This window comes from Strix aluco, chromosome 15 (genome assembly GCF_031877795.1).
Source record: "Strix aluco isolate bStrAlu1 chromosome 15, bStrAlu1.hap1, whole genome shotgun sequence".
NCBI classification, from domain to species: Eukaryota; Metazoa; Chordata; class Aves; order Strigiformes; family Strigidae; genus Strix; species Strix aluco.
In genome coordinates, this window is record NC_133945.1 from 14,415,272 (window position 1) to 14,434,663 (window position 19,392).

General features: G+C 41.5%; 1 protein-coding gene across 1 annotated transcript in view; it reads right to left on the reverse strand.

Moving 5' to 3' along the window:
- The window catches only part of XYLT1 (xylosyltransferase 1), a 204,405-nt gene that overhangs the window by 20,915 nt on the left and 164,098 nt on the right, over nucleotides 1-19,392 (reverse strand). Inside the window, exons 6-9 of the mRNA XM_074840878.1 lie at nucleotides 9,065-9,281; nucleotides 6,193-6,369; nucleotides 3,943-4,205; nucleotides 272-467 (exon numbers count right to left, since the gene is read on the reverse strand). Of these exons, the coding sequence (XP_074696979.1) occupies nucleotides 272-467; nucleotides 3,943-4,205; nucleotides 6,193-6,369; nucleotides 9,065-9,281 (853 nt within the window). The remainder of the gene's footprint in view (nucleotides 1-271; nucleotides 468-3,942; nucleotides 4,206-6,192; nucleotides 6,370-9,064; nucleotides 9,282-19,392) is intronic.

The window sequence follows — 19,392 nt, forward strand, 5'->3', positions numbered from 1 at the left end:
ATTACTGAGCCCCTTTTACAACAGCAGATGCCTTCAGTTTGTTCTTAAAACAAGAGGGAGTGAGGACACTAAGAGTAACATAAGAAGTGAGGGTTGACCACAGACTGGAACTGACAACAGTATCGCCTTCAATGAAGAGGATGTGCATTACACTAGAGAGCCACTCTCACCTAAAAATTACATGGAAAAACAGTTTCCAAAGGCTGCTGAATTAGTATACAATCTCTTCAGAGGCTCATGACATTGTGCATGGGTGGCTATGAACACTTACCTCTGAGAACTGCAACCTTCCAAAATCACTTGGTGGACTTGCAATCTTAAAGACTTTCTTGGGCATCACCCATGTTTCCAAAGTTTCTAGTTTACTGACAGCCAGATTGGTTGCATGGTGTCTGATTAGGAAGCCTTGGAAACGGTCAGCAAGGAAGTAAAGGTGGACGGAAACTGGATGGCCCATGGGGTAGTATCTGTAAAACAGCACACGCGGATGCTCATCAGTTACACAAGAGACATGAAATCTCCATTTACTTGGAGCTAATGGCTTAAGAAGCATTAATTTCAACTAGAAAATTCACCACTGTACATTAAGAGATTTCAAATGTGTTCATGACTCATTACCAAATATTCTTAGGCTGTTCCAATTACCCTGAAACATAAAAAAATGTTACTAAGAATATATGCTCATTTAGAACATATTCACAGCACTAAGCTCTTCAGGTGATACCTCTGAGTGTGAGAAAACTTCCCTCCCTTCCCACCTGTTCTGGGTAAAAAGTGTCACTCAGAGATATACACTGTTAGGCTGCAGCACTGTTTGACAGGATAAACGATGTTCAAGAAATGTGCCTATTGCTCCAAATCAGGTGGTCTGCTTTTTTTTTCCCTTCAGCAGGGCAAGTCCCTACGGATGCCAGGCAATGGCAGGGCCTCCCTCGCTTGCTGTGGGACAGCAGCAGGCTGGGGACAGCAGAGGGTGCTGCGAGGCTGGGCACGGGCGAGATGATGCCCCTCTCCATTCCCCGCATATAAATCTGATCCCCAACCAATGCTCCAGGGGCAGTGTAGGGTGGCACTGCAGCGAAGAACACCAGGATCTGGTCCCCATTTTAGGTCTCCTTTATTCTAGGAAATAAACTTTACATTCCTTAAAGACTTGAGGTTGCTTCTGACGTGGATTTTTTACTCATAATTAAAAATAAACTGAAAAAAGGTCAACAAACAGGAAAAACCTCTCATTGGGAGATTTGGAAGCCTTCAGTTACAGTTTGGATTTAAAGACATTGTAGTCATGGTTTCAAATAATTCGCATTTATGGTCAATTGTCTGCTATAGTCTCAGAAACATCTGTAATGATGTTTGTGTACATATGGATGCATAAATAATTTAAAACATGTTATTCATAGCTCTGAAATAAAGTATTTTGCTACTTTACAGCACTGACATTAACTGTGAAAGAAGTGTGTTTGCAACACATTTAAAACGAACCAGTATAACACCTTCCCAGCTAAGTCAGCTAAGTCCGACTTCTCATGCTAGTTATTACATCTCAAGACATAAGCACCAAGAGGAGTCAAGCAAGAGGGACCTTCCGTTACATGAAACCAGCAGCACCCAGAAGGAAGTCTCTAGAGCTTGAGAAATAAACATAACAAGGCGGGGTACAACAGGGCCAGCACTGATGGACTGAGAAAAAACACAGCAAAGCTACACAGCCAATACCAGCAACAATCTGACTTCTGTTCCGAATACTAAGGCCTCCTGTTTTATATGTGTGCAGCAGCAAATATTTACAATATCCTTGAAATAGTCTGAGTAAATTGTCTCTTGGCAGCAGTGAGTAAAAATGCCTAGAGATGGAGAGAAATAAACTAAATCTCAATCGCACATTGATGTTGCTTCCACTGAAGATGCTGATATGCAATCTAATTTGGTACCAGAGCAGTCTGCAGGGGGCACGGCTTTCTGAGGCTGTGAGCTAGCCCTTGTTAGAAAAGCGTGCAAGGCAGCTTCTCTTATAAAAGTCTCCTGGGCCGCTGCGGGTGGCAGCATGGGATTGACTCCAAATGTGATCCAAAGCGGTAGAGGCTTTTCTTGCAGTGCCTGCAGCAGTGTGAAATGAGCTGGGGTGGCGACTGCAATATCAGCTAACTGTTAGCCCTAACAGCAAAGGGAATACTGTCAAGGTGCTCTGCCCAAATATATCCCTACCATTACCACATTAGAGACATGCAAAATCATGAGAGGGAAAGAGGAAATATATATATATGCCTATACCTAGAAAGAGAACACAGTATCAAGAGAGAAGAGATGTGAGTCATAAACCTGAGGATTATCCACCTTTCTGTGATATAAATTGGACGTTGACTCACAGTGTTTTGAGGGGGCTCAGGTAGGTATGAAAATGAAGCCTCCACTCCGTATCACTGTTTGCAATTCTGCCCTGCGCTGTTTCATGAGGCTCCAGCCTACTGTAAAGGAGCCATGTTTTATCCTGGCGACAGCTGCAATCAGTGGTGGATGACATGGCTTCCCTATCTATAATCTGAGCAAGCTTGAAAAGCACCTTGAGTTCCTGGGCAATGAAAAGCTCCTCAGAAATGAAACTGATTATTGATATAAATCATCATCAGAACACTGGCAAAAAGAATAAGCACAAAAGTAATTGTCAAATTATTTCAGTGCTGGTTATACATAGCTCCTGTCCTCTCTGCTGGCTTCACTCTGCAGGACAAATGACCTAGGACTTCTCTAGGTCTGCCTTTATTTCATATAAGGAAGGCATGCTACTAGTGATTATTTCTATCTAATTGTTATTGATCTTTTATCGCTTTGCACCGGTAACCTTTACTGGCAAAGCTGTAATAGGAATCTGGATCACTTACGGCCACATCTTTCTAAATGGGACATTGCTCAGCACTTCCATGACTAAGTAGGAAGGTCAAGGTGCATTCGGTTCCCTCTCGAGAACACAAGAGGGGCAAACTCCATCCATCAAAGCACAAGGAGTGTCTTCAGTATTTGCTGACTTAGGCTGTATGTGTTTTCTATTAGGATAAAAAAAGGCAGGGTCCAAAAAATACATTCTGAAGAAGGAATTAAGAGACTGTAAAGTAAGGCTTTAAAGGATGAACCCTCTCTGCTTTGAACGTAAACAGTTTCAGATGTGTTTGCAGGCAGAAAACGTTTACCAAGAAGAGAGCCTTTTCTGTGAAAGTCTAACTCCAGGAATTCTTCCTTCAAATCCCTTTTAGACTGAATTCTTCTCTGCTAGACTTATAGGTGAAAAAGGAATCTAGAATATAAGGTGGGGTTTCCCTTTAAACAATAAGGACCTTTATTTGAGAGAGCGATATATCTTTATACATACATACATTTTATTTATTTGATACTAATGGATCCTACCAGTTGCAAAACTTTTGGCACAGACTGCTGTACCAAGCAGGCAAACCGAGCATGAGCAAGTAGTTCTCTGTACTGCATATATGCACCCAGGGGAACAAACAAGGTCGGACCATTAACCTGCCTGTGTTCAGATTAATTCTGAAATCCTGTCCTCTGTTTTTGTTAAGCATAATAGAGGGGAACATGACCTCTGCTGCAGTCACATGGAGGGTTTAGGAGCTGCAGGTATATTAATCAAGAAAACGTAGCAGTGGGGGTAAGTGCTGCCCAACTGGATCCTGTCAGTCTTCATCAGGCTGGAGAGGAGCTCCTTAAAAGTACAGCAAACAGGTCACATAATGTCAACCCTGAAAAACCAATGCTTTATTATGGGCATAAATACTCCTGGAAATAAGCGCTGTACACTTGCAGCTGCCTGGCCCTGTTTGTGATGGTATGCTCCAGCCAGCACAGCTGGCTAGATGAACCTCCGCCGGCGCTCGGCAGTCCAGTCTGTGTCTCCTGAAACTCCCAGAAAAAGAAAGACAGAGTCAGACTAACCGGCAGCTGTTGTCTCCAGCAGCATGGAACGATGTCTCGGCTCTCCGCAGGCCCAAGCGGGAAAACGCATGGTACATGGTGAGGGCGACATCGCTGAGGGTGTGCACTCCGTCAGGCTCATCGTACACGTTCTCCCAGTACGACCGGAGGCCGGGTGTGCCAGACGGGTAGTTGCCGTACAAGTAGTAGTCCAACTGGCCAATTATCTCTTGATTCACTACAGCTTCAAATTTGCGGGCAAAGAAAGTTGGCCTGGCAGTCTGCTGTGGTGATATGAAAGGAAAAGACACTGCAGTGAGTTCCCATTTTCAGCCACGACACTTTGTCCTAAGCAATGGGTTGGAGTTGAGGTCATGAACTGGTTCTCTCCATGGGCAAAGGTGACTTAAAAAGTCACCTTTGTGACCACTTGTCATAAAGAGTGTCATTAAGATTCAGATAAAAACTACATAATTACTCAACAAAAACGCAGGCGTGCCAATCCCTTCCTACGAACAGCGACCCCCTGCTGCCTTCCTGTGGAAAGCTCTCCAAGTGCTGGAGGGGTGGGGAACGCTCTCTAAACCACCGCATTAGCCTGGAGTCGGCACAGCACCGGCACATGTTATTAGTGGTCAGGCAGGGAGCAAAGCATCCTCTGGCATAGGGGCTCAGAAGATGCAGACCAGCATTCTGTGGCTATGGATTTGCTGCTACAAAGGTAGTAAGAGGACTCTGGGAGAGGCGCCATCTGTGGCAGAGGTTTCTCAGCTTCGGACTGGTCCCGTACAGATTTTTTCCTCTGCACTTGACGCAATCTTGGGTATATTACCAGTTTATAAGCTACTCAACTACCATTAGCTTTTAAAAAGCCTTTGTTTTGCCTTGCTCATATTTGAGCATGGGTTCTGAGGTGCTGAGGAGTTCAAAAGTGCCCCAGATGGTTGAAAAATTCTTTTGAGAATGTTCAGTTATACTCTGAGATGGCGCATGCTGTGGGCTCTCTGATCTCCTCCTCTGCAGCTTGCTTTGTGCCTCCGTGGGAACTGTGAGCAAGCCGGCTGGTGCCGTGTGTTCATCTGAGGGGCTCTCTCATCAGGCAAGTGTCAGAAGTTGCCTTTACATCTATTATAATTCCCCTGTAGCTTAGTTTACCCGATTGTTTTCTGAAATGTCGTTGTGGGTTGTTTTCCCAGTCTGGAGCAGGTCAGCCTCTGCAGACGGGCATACGTTTTTTAAAACTTATCATTTATTCTGTGCTGGAGACTTTCCTGGGATTGGTGTTTGGGGGAGCAAAGCCTCTCTTAGATAATGTCTCATTTGCTCTTTTTGTGAGTGCCTGTGTCACTGACTTCAACTGCGCCTGGTAGGCAGCACATCACAATAAAGAAAAGATCTCTGTTTCGAGCAGTCATCATTTTTGTGCTGTAGGGTAACACATTCCCCATCCCACACAAAGCCTGAACAAACATGCTTTATGCAGGGAACCCCGAGGAGCTGCAGGGATGGAATTGCAAATCTGGTGACCTTGAAACAAGCAGTTGTTCATTCCTAATAGAAGATACACAGGCTAGATACAGTCTTGAGACCGAGTGCACCCTTGAGCACAAGCATTTGCTCTCATGTCTGCTTTAAGGAAACTGTAACACAAAGGAGCCAATTAAACTTTTTAAGGCACTCCTGCCAAGCCTGGATGATTGAAATCTCATGATTCTGACCCCAAAACCATGAGATAAATATAATCATGCTGATGAATATAATCACAAAAACTGATTTGCCTTGTGCTATGTAAGCCTCTAGCAGGCACTCTAGTCAACTTCTAAGCTTTTTTCAAAGATGAAAAACATTGCTTAACAATGAAAACCTGGAGCTTCATGAAATCATGAAAGCACCTGAGCTGGAACTTTGGAAAAAACCCTTTGCAATTAATTCGCAAGAGTTACCAAGTAATATTGGTACAGTGAGAGATGTGTCAAGCTTCCTTCCTTTCTAGTACAGCAGATCCACCAATGCCAAGTGGTCCAAAGAGCTGCTTTGTGACCTTACCACGCAGCAGTAAGTCTCAAGAGCCAAAACACAGGAGAACCAATCTTTTATTCTCCTGAAATTAAGAGCAGAGCTTCCTCACACCTCTTTCTCCACCTGGCTTGATGGGGTAAAAGCTTGCCTTCCCACTCCCTGCTGCAGCCATGCAGCCAGCTGGCTCTCCACACCCCAGCAGAGGAAGGCGAGCTTCTTTGCGGATATCAGAGAAGAGACTGCTTCAGTTACCTGGAATCGGTGGAAGTCTGCTGGCTTGAAGTCATTAGGTGAACAGCCACACCAGTCAACAATGTGCTTGTACTGACACTTGCAACCAAGTTTACGGTTCCAGTTCGTGATGCGCAAGTTGTTGTCCACCATGGAGTCACAGTACGGGCTATTTTCCAGCACAGTGTGAAAAAAGGACTGCAAGAAAGACAGAACAGATCAGTGCATTTAGCTCCTCAGACCTCCATTTTCTCCTTCACTTCAGCCCATGGGCCTGAACCTAACGCAGGTGACTTCTTTTGAAATGACAGAATTAACAAGCTCTATCGTTCTGCCATATATGGAAAGCACTTTACATGTATGCATTCCACAGAGCATAAAAAAATCACAACGTGCTATAGGCCCAGCCAAACTGTAGTAACATACAGTTGAGGCCTTGCTACAATAATCTGGTGCAGAATAACTGCACTTCTGCAATGACCAGCTGTCATGGTTTAACCCCAGGCCGCCACCAAGCACCACGCAGCTGCTCGCTCACTTCTCCCTGCTCCCAGGGGGACAGGGAGGAGAGTCAAAAAAAAAAAAAAAAAGTAAAACTTATGGGTGGAGATAAGAATGGTTAATAACTAAAATAAAATATAACAACAATAATAAAATCTAATAATAGTAATGAAAAGGAATACAATAAAAGAAAGAGAGAAATAAAACCCAAGGAAAGACAAGCAATGCACGATGCAATTGCTCACCACCCACTGACCGATGCCCCAGCAGCGATCCGCCCCCCAGCCAACTCCCCCATTTCTGTACTGAGCACGACGCCCTATGGTATGGAATAGCCCTTTGGCTAGTTCGGGTCAGCTCTCCTGGCCATGCTCCCTCCCAGCTCCTGGTGCACCCCCAGCCTCCCCACTAGTAGGGTGGTGAGAGAAGCAGAAAAGTCCTTGACTCTGTGTAAGCGCTGCTCAGCAGTCATGAAAACATCCCTGTATTATCAACACTGTTCTCACACTAAATCCAAAACACAGCACTAGGAAGAAAATTAACTCTATCCCAGCTGAAACCAGGACACCAGCTTTGGGCACTGGGAATCCAAAGGACACCAGGAAAGCCACCAGTGACAGCAATTATTTTATTTTTATTTCATCTGTATGAGCAATTCTAAGAAATTCCCATTATTTCTCTTCTGTAAGTTACCCTCTGGTCTAACAGATTTAGGACTATTTTCCTGAGCAATATGTTAATCATATACCTCAAGTTGTTTCCTAAGACAATTCTCAAACCTTCACCATCACTTCAGTTACTATGAAAAAAATAGTCTCAGACAGCTCTTCTGTAGGTGTCTCTATCTCCAGCACTCCAAAATGCATTGCTAGTTGAATGGCCTTGTTCTGAAATACACAGTTCACCCCAGGCACCAGAAGGGCATTCTGCCTCCTTCAATTATGTCTGAAATCGTAAGTCTTTATTTGCTGACTCAAGGCAGCAAGGAATTCCTATTGGGCTATCCTAATTATATCATCATAATATCAGCTATTACATAAATCGTGTGTAATGGGGACTGATATAGCAGGTTAACAGGTCAGCGAAGGCAGGGTGATTTTAAGAAACCAGCTACATATCTTGCAAGGAAAACCTTGTAGAAAGAAGCTATGGAATATGATCAAATTTAGCCCTGTAAGAGATGATTTTTGGAGCAGTGACTTGTCTTTAAAATCAGCTATAGTAAGACCTATAAATAACCAGCATAACATTAGCATGGCTGGCCCCCAAATAATCCCCATACCCTTTTTAATGTTAAATGACAGCCCAGTGAATATGGATTTTATGCTTGAACTGTTTGGTTAAACCCATAAAGGCATCCATTCTCATTCAAGCGAGATGAAAAAAAAAAACCCCTACCCAATTACCCATTGCCCTGTGTCCTTTTATAATGATACAGAAATTTCTCCTAGATAATGGATGAAAGGGTTATCAGAGTTGAGAGAAGAGGTGATTTTTAACCGAAATGGGATTAAAGCAAGATTATTCAACATGTGTGTGGAATAATAAACCCCTATCAAAAGATGACAGTCACTGGGCTCCACCCCAAGCTAATAGACCCAGATTTGCAAGATAGGTCTCATCAATCCCTCAAAATGTTCAGGGGCTACTAGCGAGGAAGGACGTTATTGTTTTAAAGACAGTCATCAGGTCTTCCTTGGAATGGCTGCATGCTACATACCCTGGGAGCGGAGCCTGACAAGCCAGGGGAGCAATGTACCTGCTGAGGCAGGTGTAGCACAGCCTGCCAACCCGCCAGGCTCTGTGCTCTGTTTGTAGGTAACGCACGTCTCCTGACACCGCCGCATGCTAGATGAAAACTTGTCCTGGTGTGCACTCCCCTTCTGCATCACTTGTAGCCAGAGCGATTCCTGAGTGATCTAAATGATTTGTGACTATGCCTTCTAGCTGAGTTTTGAACGGAACAATAAACCTTTGTTTGTAGGGGTTTTATTTTTAAAGAAAAGGGCTGGATAATAGTGAGGAAAGCTACTTATGAAGACAATACGCCATCTCTAATAGCCTTCAAAGGCTTTGTGGAGGGACAATTTGCAAGCAAAGGGCAGCTGGATTATTGGTTGTTCAGTAATAGATTAATAGGCTTAAAAGTATAAAACAAAGCCACTCCTTGAAAAAAAGTCCCACAAACAAACAAAGCAACTAAACAACAGCAAAGGTTGTTCTAACACTAAAGGACTTACTCACCATGGGAGTAAAATTCTCATTACCCACTGTGGGATGATCCAAAACCCACCGAAATCAGGCGAAAGCCCCTCTGACTTCAGTGATCTTTGGGACAAGCACAAACATTGCAGTTTTGAACACAGAGAGGGATTGCTTTGAATTCACATACCTCAGCAGGAAGCAACGTGTAAGAGTAAAACCTCTTCATCTTTGTTACCAGATCATCAGTAGAAAAAGTGACATACTCCACAAACTTCCTGTTCAGGAGAAACCAGTCCGACCCTCCATCAACTGCGATTCCTTCTGGGATCCTCCGGTCCCCCAGGCGCCACATGTGGGTATCGCATTCCAGGAAAAGCCGATCCAGTCCTTGTTTTCTGATAAATCTGAGGGAATAGAAAAGCAGTTGTTAAAAGTTAATTTGTATTTTGTTATCATCACTAGCTCTATAAATAAAGAAGCTACTTTCTCAAACAAAAAAGGATAAAAAGGTCACTTGTTTATATTTCTGTTCTACTCATAAGTAGAAAGGTTTAATAAATGGTTAATCAGTTATACATTCAGTTATAGAGGCAAAGATCAACAGATTGCTTTTAAACATCATTTACACCTTCTGCTGTTGTAAGACAGAACTGTGCAAGTTACAGAGCTGTATGGCATGAAAAACTGTAATGTTCATTAACTCTTCACAAACCACTGCAGAAGAACCATAACACGAACAGGAACTAAACACAATCTGTGTGATAGGCTTCTATCTAAATAAATGCACAGTTTCTGAAAAACAGTGAACCGTATACAAAGGTAAAATGACCAATTTTCTCCTACATTATTATTCCATGAATTTTTCTACTGGGGTATAGTTAATTAGGAAGAAATACAATTGCATTGCTCTTTGCTGTAGAATGAGTATGCTTGCTCCATTTTCAAGGCTATGGGGAACAATGTTTTGTTACTGCTGAACCATAAGAGAAGCAACTGCAGAACTGTAAAGTTATGGAAATGAATTGAGGCATATATAAGGAGAAAAAAAGAGTTGGAAAATCAATATATGTTTGAAAACACTTTGGACTGGATGCCTACACATGTTTTGAGACTGTCTTGATCCAGGTTTCTATTTGTCATTCCATTTTCAGAATTATTTCCCAGAAAGGGAAGCAGGGCAGCCATGAATTAGCACACGCCTTCGCAAGGGGGGCTGAGCGCTGTTAATAACAGTGAGTTGCCGTGTTGAATACATCCCACATGTCCTAAGCAATAACAAATGCTAGCTAACCAGACTGTTACAGTAACTAACATCCACAAGACCACAGATCTCACTGGATGCAAGAACTGCAGACTAAAAAGAACTGCAGCACCTGCAGTGAGGAGGGCACTGTAAGACCTGTGTTTCCTTCCTGAACAACACAGAGCTACACCAGGGTTCTTAGAAATGTTTTAGGATTAGGAAGTCAAGAAGACATTTCAGTGGTCTTCAAACACATGCAACCAAAGGAAGGGGAAAAGAAGTAAAAGAGAAGGAACAACACCAAAGCTTTCTCTGCATCTGGAAATGTGAGTGTGAACCCCGTAAGCTAACTCCCTGGTTAAAGTTTTGTTCTATACCAACCAAAGAACTGAGATGCAATTACGAAATGGTGCATATTAATTTTCAAAAGGACCATAAATTACTTCAGGGTCTATGTCCTACTGATAGCTATGTCTCTTCTCACAGTACAAGAAGAAGAGCTCCTCTGTTAACACAACAGTGCAGAAAATGTGTAGATGAGAGTGGAGAAATTTTTATTTCCATGAACAAGTTTCTAATTTCATGTTCCATTATGAAGGATAATAGAAAAGTCTTGCAATTTTAATGCAGTGCTCTGGAATGTAATCTTCAAATTCAATATTTATGCAGTTATCTCCAAATCAAATATTAATGTGCCTGAAAGTTTGGTCATTTATTTATTTCCCTCAAAACTAAATGCTCATTTGAGTTAATTATTTTAAGAAAATAATAGAATTTTATCAACCATATTTAAATAGGAATGTAAAGTTTTTTTCCATTAAATCATTTCTTTCAACTGCTATCTCTACCAATTTATCACCCTTTATTCTCATTTTCAAATAGAAGTTTCTTTGACTGCAACAGAAACCCTCAAACCAATAAAACCACCTGACCATTTCAAAAACCCCTCTACATACAAACTCCCTCAGCCTGTGTTACATGATAGGACTTACAGTTAACTAATACCAGAAAGCTCAGTTATACAATTTCAGCCTTATTTGTCTGAAATTGTCCACAGAAGAGTATGGCCACACTCAAGATGAGAAGGTCCCAGCAAATCTAGTCTCACAGCTTTACGTTTTCCAGAACAGTTGTCAGGCTCCTTTTTTGTGTGTGTATACAGTTCTAAGGCTTTTTTGAGCTAATGGCTTGGACAAGAAAATCTCGGCATATGGTGTGAAACAAGACAATTCTTGGGAGCACGAGTATTTTCACAACAAATGTCAGTCCTAAAATGCTATACAACAAGGTTATTAGAAGAAAACAAAATGTACTTTCCAAGCATTCATCCTCTAGCAAGGCAGCTTAGCCCAACTGAAGAGAAGCAATGCCTTTGGAGACTACCAACAGATGACTCTTTTGCTAATGCTTCTTGCAACCTTCCTAGAAACACCATACCAGGCTTTAAATACAGTAACAACCAAATAGGAAGAAGGCATTTCTCAGAAGGCTCACACTTACTGGGCCTGCTTCACACACAGTCATTACACTTAAACAGAGTAACGCATTAGCATAGCAAATAATTTCCTTTTATCTATGAAGCAATAAATTATACAAGGGATTTTGAAGACACAGCTCTCCATTGGGCAATTGCTTGCTCTCCGTTTATGTTCCATGGGAGCCAAGGGGACCAAGTATATTTTAGATCTGCTAGAAGCTAAATGATCCTGCCTGAGGAGGCAGTGGGTTGCCCTAGCAAGCCTAGGCTGTACTGCTGACACACAGAGAGCTGAACTGCAACCAAGTGGAAAAGGTGGATGAGGCTTTTTTTTCCCCTCCAGACTTCTAGGATGACTGATGCTCCTAGCTACTCCAGCAATAGTGATTTTGGCACTCAGGGAGGCAAGAACTTACTTTAAGTATATTGGATATTGCCTGAGGGAAAGGGAAAGGTGCTATTTGTATGCCAGGTAGGCCTTTTCAAGAAAGCAAAACCCCTCAAACACTACAAACAGTTCATGACGATTCTTGACTAGTCATTCAACAATGCTTGCAGCAGCCACCCCTGAAAAGAAAGGTAAGATGATGGAGGATGAAAGCATGACCCTGCTGATTTGTTTCTAGTCTAATGTTGTATTTCATTAGTTTCTGGTTATGCTCAATGTAATACCAAAACAGTACATTATATGAAGGCATGCCAAGCTTCAGAGAGAGCAATGAAATGCAAAAAATGATGGTTTTTTCCTTAAGTCTTTGTCTCTTGGGTTTTACAGACACCTAGCAGATAACTCCCAAATTAAAGTAGAAAAAATGGATTAGTAATAGCATTTCATTAATCTTAGTCAATGTGGAAAATTCAGGTGCTTCCTGGCACCCTGAACTTCAGGTAAGACCGGCACACCTCTGACAACTGCAGAGGTACTTGCCAGGACAATGACATACAATTGCACCAAGGTATGGTTAGCCAAACACAACGGAGGTTGCCATCAGATGAAGACACTTGACCTTTCTCTTGATCTAAGACAAACAACAGGAGGAAAATAGCGATGATAAGAAAAGAGAGTCAATGAGGAGAAAATAAAATTAAAATAAGACTAGCATTAAGAAAAAGCATACCATTTAACCTTATTTCATAGAAAACTCCCAAGACATTGTATGCTTACCCTTAATCAATTTTAACTCTTCCTAAAGAACCTCCAATTTTGAGAAGCCTGGATTATATTTGCAAGGAAGCAGCAAGCATAGCATAATATGAATGCATCTTGCCAGCTGAGCTCAGCAATCAGGCAACTACACACGTGAAAGGTGCCTTTGCGCCCTGATGATGCGTGGATGCAGCCTCGGGGTTTACATGGTTCTGAATGGTTATTTTTATACTTTGTTAAAAAAACCTACTGCCTGAAGCACATGGTCTGTCACACTGAGTATAGATAGTTAACTGTCCAGACAGATCATGATTGCAATCCAGCTTAGGGAACTCCTCTTACTTTGTAGTGTATTTAAATATTTATAAATGCATTTCAGATGAGACTCTAGGATTGTATAACACATAAAGCATTTGTAGGATGTTTAGCACACACTCCTACAACATGAATATAAACACATAGCTCAGCTCTTCTTATGATATGTTTTAACTACTAATAAATATTGTTGCACAGTCACTTAATATAAGCAAAAATATAACAAACCCCTGCTCCTGAATGCTCATGTGTATGCAGTATGTAAGACAGAGAATTCGCTGTTTTCCGAAGTCTATGAATGAATAAAACTTTCTTAAGCATCAGAGGCTATCAGATTGCTAAACGTTACTTAGTAACTTCGTCACTAAAAGGTTTTTGTCTGGAAATAACATATTTTTTAAGGTGAAAAGATTTCTTCCTAAATGTTTCCTGTTTCTGGCCTCTTGCCTAGAAAACCTCCTATCGACATTTCACTGTTAACCAGGACCTCATCACCATTACTCACTATTCAAGAACAAGAACTCTGAATGAAAGTTAACAATATATCAGCAAAACAATTCATCGCAAGTCGAAAGTCAATGTCAAAGCAAGGATCTGCAGAGCTTGGAGCTCCACTAGCACTATGTCCATGTTCTCCTTAACGTATGTGGACAAGCTCTGCACATTGCTTTGACTCTATCTGTACCTCTTAACTCTCTTTAGACAAAAATTTGAAGTAGTCAGCCAATTTTGGTGGGAAAAGTCAAGTAAATATTTTTACAGATGAGAAACATGAGAGGCTCTTGCCAGCAGTGTTTGTGCAGCCACCTTGGAAAGACTTACCAGAGTCAATCATTCAGGAAGCATAAAACAGTAACGTGCAGTTCAGGTGACAAAGTAGAAAGCACAGAACAGTAATTTGACAATCTTGAGTGTAACAGTTGCAACAAGTAATTTGTGAGCAATCTCTAGGCTCCAATATATCTCCATAAACCAGTCACTGAATAATTCTTTGTAATAAGCAAGTTCATAAAACCCAAACCTGCACAGAGCAGTTTCATTCCTTGCACACTGCAGGCCAGAAATCCTGGCCTCCACTGAGCATGCGATGAATTACCAGCTGATTGAAATACAACCCTGACTTCACCCCATTTCCATGAGTAACTCTATTCTATGAAGGGTTAGATAGTATTTTAAAAATCTGAAATAATTAACAATTGGCTATTTAAGCATAATGCCCATACTGTGCCAGATAAACATCTGTTTTTCTAAGATATGATCTTGTAGTATGTTTCCCAAGACCTCTTTTTGTCATGCCAAAAGCCTCCAGGGCTAACCCCCCACTCCCAAAATGGAGTTGAAGCTTGAAAAGGGGAACAATATCAAAAAGAAATAGCACCTACTTAGTCTGTCAAGATGAGGAAGATTTCCTTCTGGTATGACAGGCAGCATGCAGAAAGTGCAGAATGCACAATTCGTGCTGTTTCAAAAGGCTATGAAAAAACTCTCAGTGCAGATGAAAACGATGGAAGAAAAGAGAGGGTGAAGTACAAATTGTAACCTGCTTTCCAATGTGTTTAAACTGCGGCATCCTGAATGCAAATGTTATGAGGTCAAAAGCAGAATTATTCTTATCTTTAATTCCCTTACTCTGAAGAGTAAGGGAATTATAAACACAATACTATCCTAACAATCCCCTATGCTTTAATGCCAGTGCACAATCATCAAGAATATCATAAAGAATTTCTCTCTTGACTGGATTTGCTATGCAAAAGCCAAACCCATAAATAAGCAAGCACAAATTGAAATGCGTTTAGTAGCTTTTCCCACTGTGCTAAATGCTCAGAAGTTAAGAAGGAACACAGGGAAATCTTACTTTTAAAATATGGTTAGTGTTTGTCATTCATATCTCTATATGCCCTACAACAGAGGAGAGCACCAGACCTCACGGAGCAGCAGAGTGTGGCGGGCGTGTGAACGGAGGGGTGGCCAACCCCGCACTGCGGGATCACCAGCTGCCCCTCGGCGAGGATAGCACGGGCCCCAACCACCGGAGGACAGGGACTGAATGCAGAGCAGAAAACAGGTGACAGGGCCACAGAAAATAAGCCAGCACTAAGAGATGCAGTTAGTGACGTTTGTTCCCGTGATTTCTGTAGGTCTCTAGGAGCTGGGCTGCAAGTCATCATGAGACCAAGCAGCTCTACTGGAAGGATTTTCTGACAGTCCACATTACCACAGTTGTTTCAGTTATTTCCAATGCATGTTTAAACAGTTTTATGTTCAGTATGCAAGTAAATCTGGGGCAGACAACTGGTCTGCTGTCACAAATGTTGGACAATTTAAGGTTTAGATCATTTACAGTGTAGCAAAAACAGTACAGTATTTAGACTGGCTCTTTCAAGTTACAAGTCTACCTTAAAATATTATGTTAAATGTGGCCCTTCTCAATCAATGACATCTTTATGGAAACCAAACGTCCATGGTATTTAGAATATTCCACATGAGATGCTGTTGATAGCTGATGAATACACACATTTTATCCAGTCATTAGTGCATCTCTATATGGACATAACTAGATTTTTCAAGCTTTACAATAGGTGCCTCATATGCTACATAATTTGTTTCTGCTCTTCTATGTATAATTTTCTCAGTATATCCATTTAATGCTTTAGTCACATCACATCTTTGCATTATGTTTAGAAGAAATTCCTCATGATTCTTTCTTCTCATGCACCTTTTCCAAAGCGTTAACTTCCACTGGTTTAGAAAAATCTTACTTCCCATCTTCTGGAAATCTCTCTTTCAGAGGAAGTCTTAAAAAGCCTTAATGCTTCTCAGTATTTTAATGTTGCAAGTCAGGGAGGGGGGTGGGTGGTGTGTGTGGGGGGGTGGTGTGGGGTGTGTGTGTGGGGTGTGTGTCCGTCCCAAAAAAAACCCCTCTGAAATTGTTTTTAATTGTGGGAAACTTGCAGAGTCTGTTTTTTGCAGTAATGACTCTACTAGGAATTGCCTTGTTTTGACAACAGCTCCATACTGTCCCTCGTGAGTACAAGGCTCAAGAGGCACTTTCAAAGACTTTCCTGTGGGTTTCTTTCCATCACTTTTCACTTGTGATATCTTTTAAGAAACACTGGAACAGCTTTGACAAGGACAAAAATGTAATAGCTTCCTCTCACAATCAGGGAGGCCACAACTCAAGTGATTTTGTTTCTTTTTATATAATTAAGAAAAACAGGGAGAAAACTGCAAATGATGGTGTGCAGAGATGTAGCATGAATTCACCACAGACAGACTCAATGGTATGCAATCTGACATTTTGCCATCTGTTTGTCTCCAGTAAATGTCTTCTCTAGAAGATTTCTTGTTCCCTCACCTTCTCTTCTTCCCAACATCCACACAACCAACTAGTCTCCAACCTGGGAATGCTGCTGGGCCCGAGTGGCTGAGCTTGAAGCCATTTCATCTACATGCTGCTGCTGCTGGGCCAGCTACAGCACACACTACAGCTTCGGCATGGCCAGCAGATCACAGCTGCTGCAGCACCCACAAGCAACGCAAAGGGACCTGCAGTGGAGAGGACACCGGGGTGCCCACCACCATAGCATCTCACTGGGTGTTTCTACTGTGCTTAACATCTTGGGATTTGCATACTAGATTGAAGAAAGAAAAGGAAATGGGGATTCAAACTTTCCAAGTGATTGAGGGCAAGTGTGAGTCACTTCAGTACCAAAGCTACCAAATCAGGCTATTGACCTGTGGGTAAAACAGGGCCAATAATATCTGTCCAACTTAAAGGGATGTTCCCTGCCATAATTATTTTATAAAATGTCTCAGGACCTCAGATGAAAGGACACAAATATTACTATTTATACCACTGAAAATGAAGTGTGCAGCTCAATGTTCTTAGATAGCAGTAACATTTCTGATTACTTTACTGGTACCTCAATTCTCACCTCCTTCCTAATTCCCACCCTGTCCCATAAAATATGGCTACTTCAAACCTTCTCACTCACTGCACTTTCCTGATCTGGTGGATGATCTTACTTCTCTACTCTACCAAGACCAAAAAACATCCTGCTTTGTCCCATGTCAAGACAGATGCCTTTTTTTCCTGCATCTTCCTATCGTCTTCAACCTATTTTTGTTTTTCTTTGCACTGACAACTTAGCATTGTTTTCCAAAACCAAGCAGAAATAAAAGCCCTACAAGGAGGCACTGTCAAGCTAAAGCAGTAAGGGCTTTATGACTCCCCTGTTGCTTAGCATAAAGCAATAAGGAACATTTGAAAGTTAGCTGTAATGTCTAAAATTTTTAAGTGCAGTCTCTTTGCATAGAAGATGCACGTTGCTATTTCAATTGCTACAGTTCACATGCAACCGTTGGGCTGAACTACTTACAAGCAAAAAATATTATATTCTTAGTCTGTGTGCTTCAGAATACTGGTGTTCAAAAAAAAATTAACAAAAAAGGTATGGCTGAAGGAAATTTGAGCCAAATGAACCACTAAATATTTCACATGAGCAGCAAGGTAAGTGTAACTGGGAGCCATGTGGTTACTATTCCAACAGCAGGAATAATATATCAATTCTTTTTCCTAGTACTTGGGTACTTACTGGGCAATTCATCATGGCAATACATAATAGCATTTACTGCGAGATCCATTTTCTAACTGACCACCAAACCACCATCAACCCAGTGTACAGAACGCCAATGAACAGCATGTGCCACAGTGGAAAAAAGGCGTGTCTGAAAAGGTGATGAAATAGATACACATCAGCAGAACCGGGCTGAAAGAGGTGGAGATTTTGGGAACGTGTTTCAGCCCTTCAGGAGCTAAGGTCTGTCCAGCCTCTGAAAACTGGGATGGGCTTGTCATGCTCCTTACTAAAAGCAGTACAGTTCAGCAATACCTCTAAAAGTATCTGGAACCCAGGAGCCAGAAAGGGGGCAACACAACTGCAAAGAAGAGCATTAATGAGGAGGTAAAAACAGCACAAGACACATAACAGACTTTTAATGGCCTTTTCTTTAGCTGTTTGTATTCTGCCTATGAGCTCCAGATTCCTCTAAGATGTAACAGCATCCAGCCTTCACAGCATGTTTACACTGTTTCCCAAATGACTACTGTGGCAAAGTTTCTATAAAAAACCCCTTTTTTCCTGCCTGTCATTGAAGATGTCACATTTGACTGTCTTTATATTTTATAATACACCAGCCAGGTGCTGCTCCTGCCAAAAAAACAGATCTTCCGGGTGTTCCAAACTGTAATAGCTTATACAACTACTGGGTTATTCTTTTGCTTTTAATAGTCTAAGACACTGAAAAGAGGAGAAAATGTAAGTGTTGCCCACTAAGTACTATGTAATGACTCCAGCCACTGTATGCAATTTCATTTCATACATCCACCTCTCTAAGGAAATAATGCTTCTCCAGCTGAGTTAAGGAGCCATTTTCATGTCCATTCCCTTTTCTGAAGCCACTAAAGGAAAATCAGAGCGATGCACTTTTTAATGACTTTGGCATAACTAAAAGAAAACTTCACTCTATAAAAGGAAGCCTGGTTTCTCTCCTTATTTGGCAGTAAAACATGTACTGATTGTGAACATGGCTTGCATACAAAGCACATCATGATTGAGCTGTATAAGCATTTCAGTTTTAAGATGGCACTTTCAATCTTTCTCTCTCCATTGAATGATCCAAAGACTATGATGACTTAAAATTCAGTTTCCAGTTGTTTACAAAGCTAACTTAGATGAAAGCTTATTGTTCAGGAGCCATTATTCATCCACAAATTAAAATAAAAAGTAGCAGCAAGGGTTATACATTGCTTTCAGTGATATTTGAATGCTGAGCTCCTGTATTATTAGTGCACAGGTTTTAAGAAAAAACACCTTGGAACAGCAAAATTTTTATTGTAGATGGGGTGGCAGTCAGTCTAGTCCAGTGTCCTCTCCCTTATCATGGCTTCAACTAGCCTTTTTAAATAAAAAATCCTGTTCCAGTCTGTTTTGAGATAGGATGTCCCAAGGGAGTTTTCTCCTATTACCCAATAACTTGGAGACTGGCCTGTGTCCTAAATCCTTTCCAAAAGCTTTTTTTTTTTTTTTAAATTTTTGTTGCCAAACCTTGAGGCTGTTACTTCTCTTCTAGACCTTACTAAGCTCTTGGCCATACCATTCCTCCCCACGGGATATTTCTTTTCCACAGGGCTGTGACAAGGCAAAGCAAACGGCAAAATTTAAAATGTAACTGGAAAAATTAATAGAACAAAATAATCATCCCTTAAATGAGCAAGTCACCAAGTCTGGCTATGGAAATTCCCAAGCAAAGGTCATAAGAGGCTGGGAGAAT